At 39.8% G+C, this 12,805-nt stretch overlaps 1 protein-coding gene across 1 annotated transcript in view; it reads right to left on the reverse strand.

Moving 5' to 3' along the window:
• The window catches only part of LOC134811866 (glypican-1-like), a 110,291-nt gene that overhangs the window by 11,766 nt on the left and 85,720 nt on the right, over positions 1–12,805 (reverse strand). The window contains exons 2-5 of the mRNA XM_063818976.1: positions 2,346–2,511; positions 1,984–2,136; positions 1,619–1,794; positions 816–911 (exon numbers count right to left, since the gene is read on the reverse strand). Of these exons, the coding sequence (XP_063675046.1) occupies positions 816–911; positions 1,619–1,794; positions 1,984–2,136; positions 2,346–2,505 (585 nt within the window). The 5' untranslated portion in view covers positions 2,506–2,511. The remainder of the gene's footprint in view (positions 1–815; positions 912–1,618; positions 1,795–1,983; positions 2,137–2,345; positions 2,512–12,805) is intronic.

Consider the following 12,805-nt stretch of genomic DNA (forward strand, 5'->3'; position numbering starts at 1 on the left):
TAATCAATACATTACACTACATCTGATATTTGAGCCACTCTTAAATTTACCGTCAAATGTTTTTAATCCACAGTGCTCTATGTTAACGGCGGTGCTTGTAAATGGTATAAAAGATGTGCTGGTATAAAACACTGAACAACAGCGTTCAGATCATCAATCAAGCTACTCTGGAGTCTGGCTCTGTGTACAAAACATTAATGCTCTAACCGTAAGGTGAGGCACTAGGCGGCAATGGTTTGAAAATATTGTTGCTGTGGTTGAATGTTATAGCAACAATACCAATCACAAATATGCCTGAATCTTATAAAATTACGTTGTGTTTCGAGACATCCTTACGGTTTCACTTTGACGGCGACTTATTAGATTAAAAGAGTCTGAAAGCTTTTTTAAAGTTCAGCACTTAAATCGATGTTTTGAATCGAATTTTATAATTGAGACTGAATTGAATGGATACATCAATTATAAGCCATTCTTGTGGACACACTGCACTGTACCTGTGACGCACCTATTACAAAGGAGTAATTTGTAACTTATAACTTATACACACTACGAACGCAAGTGAGCTACCCTGGCCTGGTATATCGTCACTATCCTGTATACCATCGCTCGATCATTCAAGCATTGAAAAAAATCCACAACCGAAAGTTATCAGGCCCATGAAATATCCAACAATAGTTCTCCCAATAGCGAATCCAGGAAGAGGTATTCAATACGTCTACTATTGTATCTACTATCTAGGGGTCCTCTGGATCTTCTTTTGAAGGTTAATTATACCTTATTGTTAAGATTAAACTGGAAATAAACAAAGTACTTACCTTGTATAACAACCTTGCGATCTTCAGAGCATCTATCTGCATGGCAGCAAGAGGGTGTAGAAAATCTCGCATCTCCGCTATACAGTTTGTGCTATTCTGAAAAATGTTAGGTGTTAACTTGAAGGAGGGATTATTAGAATCTCGAAAATGTGAGGCTCAGAAAAACAGGACAATTCCTTGGCGTACATAAATATGTATAACATCGGACCCATGTCAATGTATTAGTCCAAAGTCAGTGGTGCTAAATTTAAAATGGAGTAGATTGGATAAGAGAGGGAGCCATTGCCAAGTTTCTAAAAAATTGAGACAACTTAGTTCCCTTTCTCATTTGGCTGGACGACCTACTTAACCACCATATTGACTAGCTAGTCCAGTAATTTTCACTAACACCAGGTTGAATATTTGATCAACAAAAATGTCTGGGATATAGTAATAGTAATAGTTCTATGTTTACAGTATGTACTGAAGGGGTATGCTAGGAAGTTTCCTGAACTTTTAACAGGTACCCCTCCTCATTTAACCCTCAATCAAGTTTCCTATCATTCGGCTGAGTCGACCGAGGAGATTGAATAGATCCAATGGATCCTTAGCTACTCCCTAGACTAGGAGACACTGGGATTCGAACCCTGGAGGCTGGATATCACAATAGGTTAAATCTAGATTTCGTGAATCACCCCACTTTACTTAGCAAACAGCTCGCACTAAGAAACAGTGTTTGGCAAGGTGACGTCAGCTACCTAAATTGATTATAAGTTGCCAACGAAAGACCCATCACGTGTCCCTATAATACATATTTCACATACCAGGAGTTTGTTGACTCCATGAGATTGGGCGATATCCAGCAGAGTAAACACGGGATACTGCATAACGTCAATAGTCTGGATCTTGTACTTTGACATCTCCATAAAGGTAGCTACAAGTTTCCCGGTTCGCTGATTGTAACGAGATGCCATCGTGAGCACTTGGGTCATGTAGTCAACTGAGAGTTTGTTTATATTGAATTGAGATAAAATAACTAGTTTCCCAATTTATAAAAAGGGGCAAAATCAAACTTATTGTCCTCTCATCCAATCAGTAAGTAAATGACAATATTTGGGGTATTTATCGAACCAAAAAAGGACTTGGAACTGTTAATACGTCTATAGACGCACTAGAGTACTGAACAAACCTAGGTGGTCACGTCCATTGGTCAGCCTCCTAACATAAGGATCCTTCATGAAGCTGATCCTGGGGACTATGATAGCCGTATCATTGTAGAAATTCTCCTCAATTTCTCTTGTGCAACACGTGGTCCCAGATCCACAATATTCTAACGGTTCCTCTGCAGATAAAGTTTCATTATAAGGTTGGTCATTGTCAAAGTTACATTACAATACAAAGAAGTACACAATTCAGCACTTTTTTGTTGCTAATTGGGTGCCACAGTTTTAGGTTATAAGTTGCAGTGCCAAGGGATACCCAATGTAAATATTTGAATATTTGATAATCATGCAAAAATTATTATTTATCGTAAATAAGAGATCTACTTACCAGGCTCTTTGGAAAACATCTGGTCGTATGTCCCTGATTTACGGGACATGTATCGAGCTATAGCATTGCATGAGTCCTCTACATGTTCATAGTCCTCAAAACATTGTGCAACTCCAACCAGCAGAGACAACAAACACAACACTTTCATTTCTCTCACCATGTAGAGCTAGAGATGATAAGGGAGTTATATAAAGTCTTAAAGACAAAATATGTATTTTCCATATTGTATATTGTCATTAAGGTAATATACATTGTTGTATTAGTGGAAAAACTGTAATATAAAGTTCAACTGAATTGGTAGGGCTAGGCAAGCAGCAAGTTTAACTTGGTTAGATATATGACGAGGAAAACAATAGGATATTCATGGATTAATAAAAGATAAATAATAAGATTAAAATGTAAATAGAAATAATGTAATTCAATTTGAAACAGGTCCAAGCAAGTCTGAAAAATTTGTTTAAAAATGTCTGGAAATAAAAATCGGAAATTTCAGAGCACCAAAACTTTCTCCTCTGAAAAGATTAAATCACTTAAACTTGTTACATCTGACAAGTTTTTGGACATCTCAATTGCGAAGGTAATCGTTATGCTCACACCGTACCAGTTCAGTGTCAAGATCTTCATGACAAATAGACTTTAAACTTTAAAACAAGCTGATGTGCTTAACATTCAATATAAAGCATGTAGCCCTCTTTGCTACAGTCATTTCTTAGCTTTCTTCACATCTTTTTTGAGAAGATTAAGACGGTTTGACTTGGCTGAACTTAAAGAATTTGTGAACAGCGGACTCATTATCACTCCTTTCTTAGCCTGAAAATGGAACCAATGATAATTTATTTAAGGAATAGGAGCATTTCACATGGCATAGTAGCAATATCCATAGCATTAGTATATAAGGCGAATCTGGTTAGAATCTGGTCCATTGACCAAAATGCCTGTTTTGAGTAAACATTACTATGTGCATGGTACACCATGCAAACCATTCTCTAACCTTGGAGGGAAAAGATTCTTCATCTCCATCATCACGTAACCTTTTGTTCAAAAGCTTGGGTTCTGCCCTCACATCCTTTTGTAACTTTGATACCTGATATTTCGATTTCAGGCAGGGAACCAAACTCGTCATTCATCATTCATCAAAAATTTTACACTTATCAGACTGTTGTATTGTGGCCATTTCACAGAACAAACTGGATTTGAGGCGACACATCTGATTCTGCATAAATCTACTTTCACTCAGAAAGAAAATGCTAAAAACAGTCATAATAAAATGTTTACCAGACTAGACAAGTCTCCAGACTCAGAAATTGTAACACCAGCCCACTCTGAACTAGCAATGATCTCCTCACACAAGGTAACCAGCTTGTTTGTTGATGTTGGATCACTGCTGTGTAAATATGCCAACCCTTGCAAGTAAATACTATCAAGATCTCCCATTCTAATGGAAAATATTTAAGTTAAAATCGGATTGTGGTGTCGACACTTGAAAGTCACTAGACACTGAAGGATAACCTGAAGGGTAACCTTAAAAGATTCTAGATCTTTTGACAAGCTCCCTCCACATTTAACTCTCAATCACAGATTTCTCAATCAATAGGCTGAGTCGTTAGCAGGAGATTGCAGAGAATTCTTTCGCACAACCTTAGGATTGATGGTGCAAACAGGTCTGGAACATGCAACATTCCGATAACAAGTTCCTTCAAGCTACCAACACACCACAAAAATGGTGAAAGGCACAGTTAAGGTTTTGAATCCTTTTACAGCTTATGTTTTGCTCAATTAAATCGATGTAGGTTAGATGTTGTAAGTCATGTTAAATATCAAATCAAAGATAGTTACATAAACATCATCGCCGCGTCTAAAAACAGTCGTCCTAAATTCTATGTAACGGAAATTCAGAATATAACGGAAATTTTGAAACAAGATGCAAAATTGAAAACCTCGGCATTCGTTTACAAAATTTTTTCTTATAAAGTATTCAAACAATATACACATCATATCACAATGACCATATATGAAATAATTTTAAAAAAATCACATCAACATAAAATGAAAATCACCCTTGGGCTTGTGACTCCAAGTTCCGATCTAGACTAACTTTGTATCACGTTGTGACCCCCACGGTCGTTTCACTTTATCGTTCTTACGATACAGATGAAGCCGCGCACTCGTGCGCGGCGGGTCATACAACGTATGACAAGATTGTATCACGTGGTGACTCCCTAAAGTTTCTTTACTGGGCCGCGCTCAGCCTGTCATTCCGCCTAATCTCTATCTCTATTATCTTTATGGACATAATAGCCTGAGGTCCCCAGGTAAGAGTTTCTACGATACAGGGGAGCCGCGCACTCGCCACTCGTGCGTGGCGGGTCATACAACGTATGACAATGACAAGACTATCTATTATATTTCTTTCTCCATTCTCGCACCTCTAGTCTGTCTCTAACAAAATTTCACTTGGTGTTAAAGGCTTGTCATGTACTGACGGCATTATATTGGCCAAAGACAACGAATTAATGATTCGCTGTGATTATGGATTAGCTATTTTAAAAACCACAACAATATTATTAGACACATAACATGCAAGTGCTACGAAGTAGCGCGCGCTTGTCATACGTTGTATTACCCGCCGCGCACGAAGTGCGCGGCTCCCCTGTATCGTCGAAGACGATACACTATAGTGAAGCGACAGTGGGGGTCACCACGTGATACAAGCGCGCGCAGGGCCAGCTCATTAACAATGGTCAAGAAATGGCCCGAGGCAGGAGGCGAGTAAAGTGCTATGATCGAAGTTGTAGCGCGATGCACTACTGGGCCGCGCCGCGCATCCAATAATGAGCTTCTCGCAACCAGATCGGCGAGATGCGAAGGATTGACATCGTGAATCAACGATCGAAGTAGCGCGCGCTTGGCTAGTCCATTAACAATGACAAAATACCTTCGAACGTTCATAATTATATTCGCGTCCACGTTTATTTAATCTCTGATCAAATAAGATCCGATAAGGTATTTACTGGGCCGCGCTCAGCCTGTCATTCTGCCTTATCTCTATTCATTTGTTTATGAATACATGATAGCCTGAGGTCCCCAGGTGAATAACAAATAAGGTATGTGCAAATATTTGTTTAATATCTAGGAACCCATGGTTAACAAATAAGTGTAAAAAACACTGATAATATAATTGTAGGTTTATACTTGCTCTATCCAGAGCCCTTGCGCTTGTTGTCATACGTTGTATGACCCGCCGCGCACGAAGTGCGCGGCTCCCCATGTAGCGTCACTATAGTGAAGCGACCGTGGGGGTCACCGCGTGATACAATGCGCTTGCAGTAGCGTGCGCCCGCCTCACGGCGGGCGCGCTTGTGAAACAAGCGCACCCGTAGTGGCGCGAAAGCACATGGTTAGGTGAAGGTTTATACTCTACCAAGACGCGCGCGCCGAGTTGGATTAAACGACAGTCAATATATACTTGCTTTATCTAGAGCCCTTGCGCTTGCAGTGGCGCGAAAGCACATGGTTATGTCATATGTGAAAATATATATTGTCACCAAGATGTAACTTGTATCACGTTGTGACCCTCACGGTCGTTTCATTCACCTAACCATGTGCTTTCGCGCCACTTCGGGCGCGCGCTACTGCAAGCGCAAGGGCTCTGGATAGAGCAAGTCGTTTCACTATAGTGTACTCTACCCCTGTAGAGTTTCCACGCGATACAGGGGGAGCCGCGCACTCGTGCGCGGCGGGTCATACAACGTATGACAAGATGTAACTAGGTTGAACGGAGAAAGTAGGTCTCACGCGTGAGACCTGAGACCTAATTTAGGTCCCGAATTACAAATTAAGTCTCACGCAGGCACAGCTTTTAAGTGTATATTATGGAAGCGCATGTGTGTCAAAAAAAATAATGATACACATGCGCTTCCTAGGTAGCGTATGTGTGTCAGAAAATTTTTTGATACACATGCGCTAGCAGGTTTATCATGTATATCATTAGGTGGCCCATGTGTGTCATTTTTGTAAAATTGCTGTAAAATCTCTATTTAATATTCTAATCGCTATCTTTATCTATTTATATATGTATTTTATCCTTATCTCTATTTTATCTTTAAACTCCTCTCCGCTCGCCTCCCGTGTGAAACGAGCGCGCCTGCACGCTGCAGTGGCGCGAAAGCACATGCAACATGGTTAGGTTAAAGCGCGTGTACTGTTGCTGCACAGGCTATAATGTTAATTGACGATGTCAATTCATCGCAGCTCGGCGAGGCACAGTAGCGCATTTCACCGATTTAGCGTTGCAAGAAGCATAATCAATAATTGAATGCGCGGCGCGGCACAGTAACGCATCGTGCTACAAGCTATAATATTTATAAACATACTCATTGGAGAATGGAGCTATGGAGGAATGAAGCTGCCTGCTGCGCGTGCGGTAGAATGACAGGCTGAGCGCCGCCAAGTATTGCATATTGAAGCGTGTACGCCGACGAATGACAGGCGAGCTCCTGTGTCCTGGGATCGTGCGCGAAGATCGAAATGCAATTCATGTATCAAGCCAACTGCCAAGTGCCAACAACAATGTGTTTATTGTTATAAATGATAATGGACTAACCCGTTTCGGGATACTTCGTAGCAACTAGCAAGCTTGCCGCGCATCGATCCAATAATGCTTCTCGTCGTAAGTAAGGCCACCTTGTTTGTCGTTAGATATAGGCAAAATGCACCCAGCACCCCTGCGGACCTCGCTGAGCTGCTATGCAAAGTGAAAAAGCAACAACTCAATGGATGGTTATTGGTTACCCGTACCGTAATGGGTGCTACATGCCTAGCATGGAATATTTACTTACTTACTTGTGCACTTAATTTGTGTATTATATGTTCATAATCATATAAATTCGGCGGAATGACAGGCTTGAGGCTGAGCGCGGCCCAGTAAACTTCGAATCGAAAAAATTAAACGAGTAACATCCGTCAACTAATAGTTATATGTAATAATTAAAAACAAACTTTGCTTGTTTACCTGAACTTAGAATTTTATACAATTAATGTAAGATTAAAGTCGTGTTTTTACCAATTTCCCTGCACCATCCGGTAAATTTATTACCCTCAGCCCTTCGTTGTGGGCTGCGCGGTCGTATCGTGGCTTTAATTCGCCACGCGCGGTATAGCGGGGGCGAAATGAAATACAAATGAGGATCGCGACGCGTGACTTGTAGGTTTATAACCTACCAGGACGCGCGCCGAGTTGGACTCGTCGACGGTCCTGATTAATATTTGAAGCAAATATTTTACGACTACAAGTATCACCCGTTAAAGAAAGGATTGGAAATTGAACTCGCCGGTACGTCGACGGATGATGCTTGTCTAAATTTGTTCGAAGTAACACGAAAAACTTTCTTTTCGAAGCGAAATGTCTGTGTTACTGGGCGGCGCTCAGCCTGTGCCTTTTCAATGTCATTCCGCAACCGTTTATCATTTACGAACGAATAAAAACAACGTCAATATTTTACATGTCACAGTTAGCTGGCAGTACGGCCCAGTTAATAAATTGTGCATCGCGCCGATCTAGCAAAAAACATTATTTGATGCGCTGATCAGTCTTCTAAGACTAATAATATAAAACATTGTTTCTTTTGTCCGTAATTGCCTGTACTGCGTGAGAATTACAAAATAATTACAGCACATTTACAAAATAAGAATAATGAAAAAGTAAACGTGTTTTCTCGGTTATAATTCATAATTATTTTTAGAATAACGCTTTATTGTTAATGCAATCATAGTGGTCAGCTTGTGACATGGCTATGACGCCTTTTTCTTACATGGTTATGACATGGTTATGATATGGTTATGACATGGTTATGACATGGTTATGACGTGGTTATGACATGGTTATGACATGGTTATGACATGGTTATGACATGGTTATGATATGGTTATGACATGGTTATGACATGGTTATGACATGGTTATGACATGGTTATGACATGGTTATGACATGGTTATGACATGGTTATGACATGGTTATGACATGGTTATGACATGGTTATGACATGGTTATGACATGGTTATGACATGGTTATGACATGGTTATGACATGGTTATGACATGGTTATGACATGGTTATGACATGGTTATGACATGGTTATGACATGGTTATGACATGGTTATGACATGGTTATGACATGGTTATGACATGGTTATGACATGGTTATGACATGGTTATGACATGGTTACAACCAAAACTCCTTCAGACCAATTTTGAACCATTATGAGCACTTTCAGGATACAATTCATTTCCGTTCATTTCCGTTCATTCTATGAACCTGGGTCATTTGGTGCGACTTTCGATGACCTCTAGGCCTAGCTTATGACACTATCTATCATAGAAAACCGAATTGGGGGTTCCCAGCCCTTACGTAATAAGTCTCAAATTGAAATGACACACATGCGCCACCTATTGATTTACATGATAAACCTGCTAGCGCATGTGTGTCAAAAACAAAAGTGACAGACATGCGCTAGCAGGTTTATCATGTAAATCAATAGGTGGCGCATGTGTGTCATTTAAATTTGAGACTTATTACGTAAGGGCTTGGAACCCCCAAATAGATAAAGATAGCGATTAGAATATTAAATAGAGATTTTACAGCAATTTTACAAAAATGACACACATGGGCCACCTAATGATATACATGATAAACCTGCTAGCGCATGTGTATCAAGAAATTTTTTGACACACATACGCTACCTAGGAAGCGCATGTGTATCATTATTTTTTTTGACACACATGCGCTTCCATAGTATATACATGTATATCACGCGCATGCTTGAGACCTATAATTCGAGACCTATAAATTATGTCTCGCACGTGAGACCTAATTTTTCCGTTCGACCTAGTTACATCTTGGTGATAGACAGAACAATTGTTTTAAGAGTATCTGCAATCTGGTATCAGCGGGGGTTGCTCTTGCTCTAACCAGAGCCCTCTCGCTTGCAGTATGCAATAGCGCGCAACCGCCGAAGGCACAGGAGGTGAACAAGCGCGTCACGCAGTGCGCGTAGACTCATGGCTAGGTTCACTACACTTTTTTACACTACTTTTTGTCATTTTTTTGTAGTAGAAATGTAAAAAGTACACTTTTTAATATCAACGGATGTTACTCGTCTAAATTTCTTCGAAGTAGCGCGCGCCGCTTTCTTCTCAAAATGGCCCGACGGCACGAGCTACGAAGTAGCGCGCGCCGGGCCAGATCATTAACAATGGTCAATTTTTAATACTATTATACATTATTATTAATTACACTTAACCAAATTATCTTCTATAAATCTTCCTTTTTCCTATTAATATTATTTTCGAATCAGTCTTCACATATAGTGCATTTCCCGAGGTAAGACAACCTTTAACGGGTGATCAGTGATACTCGTAAAATATCTGTTCCATATATCTGTTCCAGGACCGTCGACGAGTCCAACTCGGCGCGCGTCCTGGTAGGTTGTAAACCTACAAGACAACCTTTGATGAGGAAAAATTTCACTTTTTAACACTACACTTTTTTATTATGTATGATGTAAAAAAGTGTAGAGATGAGACACCCCTCCCCCCCCCCCCCCCACCGTATTAACCGTTAATTGAGAACTTCTGGAAACATTTTCGAGGACACCGATCCCTTGCAGTTCTAATATAATCAAGAGGTTAAAAAGTGAGACACGACATTTTAACTGAGTTTAGAATCAATAATATCATATACACTATACAATTACAGGGTTAATACCTGCAACGCAAATCCCGATGCGCTGCGCTCGTTTCGAGCTTCTCGCATATAATATGGTGAGAGGAGCGAGCAATAGTAAATAGAATAGCAAGCTAGGTAAATACAAGGGTGTTCTAAAAAGGTGACCAGTTAACTATACGTTCTCAAACCGTTCTTGAGATATTAACACTGATCACGTTGTCACTTGTTTGTTTTTTGGGGCGCCTCGTGTATCGGAATGTAAACAACTGCATTTTTGTTCTTCATATGTACATACAGTTATTAGTCCTCAAAGTTTGATTAAAATACCACGTGGTTTATCGATAAGTGAGAACTGAGAATGAACATGTGACATGTAATAACAATAATATTTGCTCAAGCTTTATATTATATACACAACTTTAAGGGGGCAGGGGGGGTCTTCATGGAAATTTCCTCAAAATCGACTTTTAAGTTGTTTCTGATAGAGGGAGTGATATCTGAAAATAGACTCGATTTTCAGGGCACGCGATCAAAAATCGCTCGCGCAATACAATTACACACAAGCGCTGACCTTTTACCGGCGATAATTTCGGCTAGGAACAATATTTTTCTATCGGATTAAAGGCATCTGATAGATATCACTCCCCTCTATTAGAAACAACTATGTACTAAAAAGTCGATTTTGAGAAAATTTCCATGAAGACCCCCCCCTGCTCCCTTAAGCCCAATAAAATATTTTTACTACATTCGATATTGATGCCACTGTTTAAAAATGCTTATTATTTAAACTTATGAAACCGGTATTTACACCCTGCCCACATGAACATGATCCAGAGAAGATACGGCCACGGCCCCTCCTAATCAGACACACCAATAAGTTAAAGTAACAAAATTTATAGACAATTCTAAGTTTAAGTAGAATCAACTCTATAAACAAACTTTAAACAACTCATAAAAACAATAAACAGTGTTCCTATCCTGTCATTCACTCCACGGTAAGTTTCTCAAGAATGTTGTAAGCTCAATAAAATAGCAGTGTTCCCAGTTCAAAAACAGCTGGCAGTGGAATTTATCTTGGCATATCTCAACATTTAGTAAATTTGGTCGTATTTGGGTTCAGGAGAGATCGAAGATCAAGTACTTATAGTACATTGACATAGATTTTCAGGGGTCACTGAAATGTGAAGGTAGGCCTAAGCATAGGCCTAGCTAGCTATGTAGGAACTAAGGCCTATTTACGACGCTCATCTCTGGAGATTTTTTCGTTTGATAACTGCGTTCGAGAGCGATAAAAGGCCCAGGACGATATAAAGACCCAGAAGTGCATAGACACCTTTTCTAAACTGTTCCTTCCTCGCTTGAATGTAATCAGCAATCATTGCACTTCTCATTACCTTCTTAGCAGTTCGAGATTCAGGATCAATATTAACAGCTCTGATATCCTCATAATCAATTTGACTCAAGCCGACTCCTTGTACACCAGGATACCGAGCGAAGAAGTCCGGAGAAATAAGTCTTTCAGCAGCTTCAAGTTCAGCTTTAGCGGCCTCGTAAGAAACCCGTTCAGGTTTAACGCTCCTCTCCACATACTGACGGAGATAAACCCCCACATCTGGGGAGTTAGGAGAGGTTTTCTGACGTTCCGTGTCTACTTCCCATTGTGATAGTAAAGTCTGGAAACGTGGCAGCAAAACTGCAGCTGTTCGGGTGGTGACTTTCGAGATGGTTTCAGGAACCTTGGTGCTAGCCATCACCTGCAGGGTCGAGGGTTAGGACGTGTGTAATGATGTGACGCTTGGTAAGGGATCGTTCACATACTATGTCAGCAGCCTAGCCGCTGGGGGGGGGGGGGGGGGGGGGGGGGGGTGGTGGTTTGAAAATACAAGTGTAGTTTCTACACACTGTGTAAAAGTGCTGATGGAGGACAGGATCTAAAATGGCCAAAACCTGACTGTCGTTATAAGTGAACGATCCCTTGCAATAGCTGTCGTGGATTAATGGATCAGTGCATGATGTTAAATTAGTATCAGAAATGGTTTTATGGGCTAAAAAATGGAATGCCAGAAGATTCGATGCTGCAATTAATTCAAGAAATAATTGGCAACCTATCACAAAATACACAATAATACGATTGTATTGATGAAAATGAAGTTTGGTTGAAGTACTTAATAAATTAGGTTACGACAGAAATTTACATTAACTTTATGATTAAAATAATAAGGAACTCAAGATCCTTAAATTTCAACTTCCCATCAACAAGCGAAATTAACTCAGATTCACTCTCCATTCATTAAACTTTATGCCTAAAACGCATTCAATATTCATAACACTTGTTACAATTCAATATTAGATCGTTAAATCCACTTATAAAGTATCAACTTCAAGATCCATAGATTTGTGGCACATCAGGAAAGTCTGAAGATAAGCCGTAAAGTTTGATCTTAGCAAGTTCTTCCTCCCTATTAAATTGACAAAACTCGAACAAATGTGGGGATTCTGAGAGCAGTTTGTTTCTGGTTTCAAGGTGTGAATTTGAAATATATGCTTGAAAAACAGTTTGATCAGTCTCTGGCCAGGATTCTAAAACTGCTTTAGATATTTTCTGTTTGTCTGACACACTTTCAGGAACCTGAAAATATTGTTTGATGTTAGCTATAATTTACTAAATCAGCACACAATCTTAATTAATTATCTTTATTTGTGATGAAGTTCAGCCAGAATTCTAAGTCATTAAAA

The sequence above is a fragment of the Bolinopsis microptera genome, chromosome 2, assembly GCF_026151205.1.
Source record: "Bolinopsis microptera isolate Bmic1 chromosome 2, MBARI_Bmic_1.0, whole genome shotgun sequence".
NCBI lineage: Eukaryota > Metazoa > Ctenophora > Tentaculata > Lobata > Bolinopsidae > Bolinopsis > Bolinopsis microptera.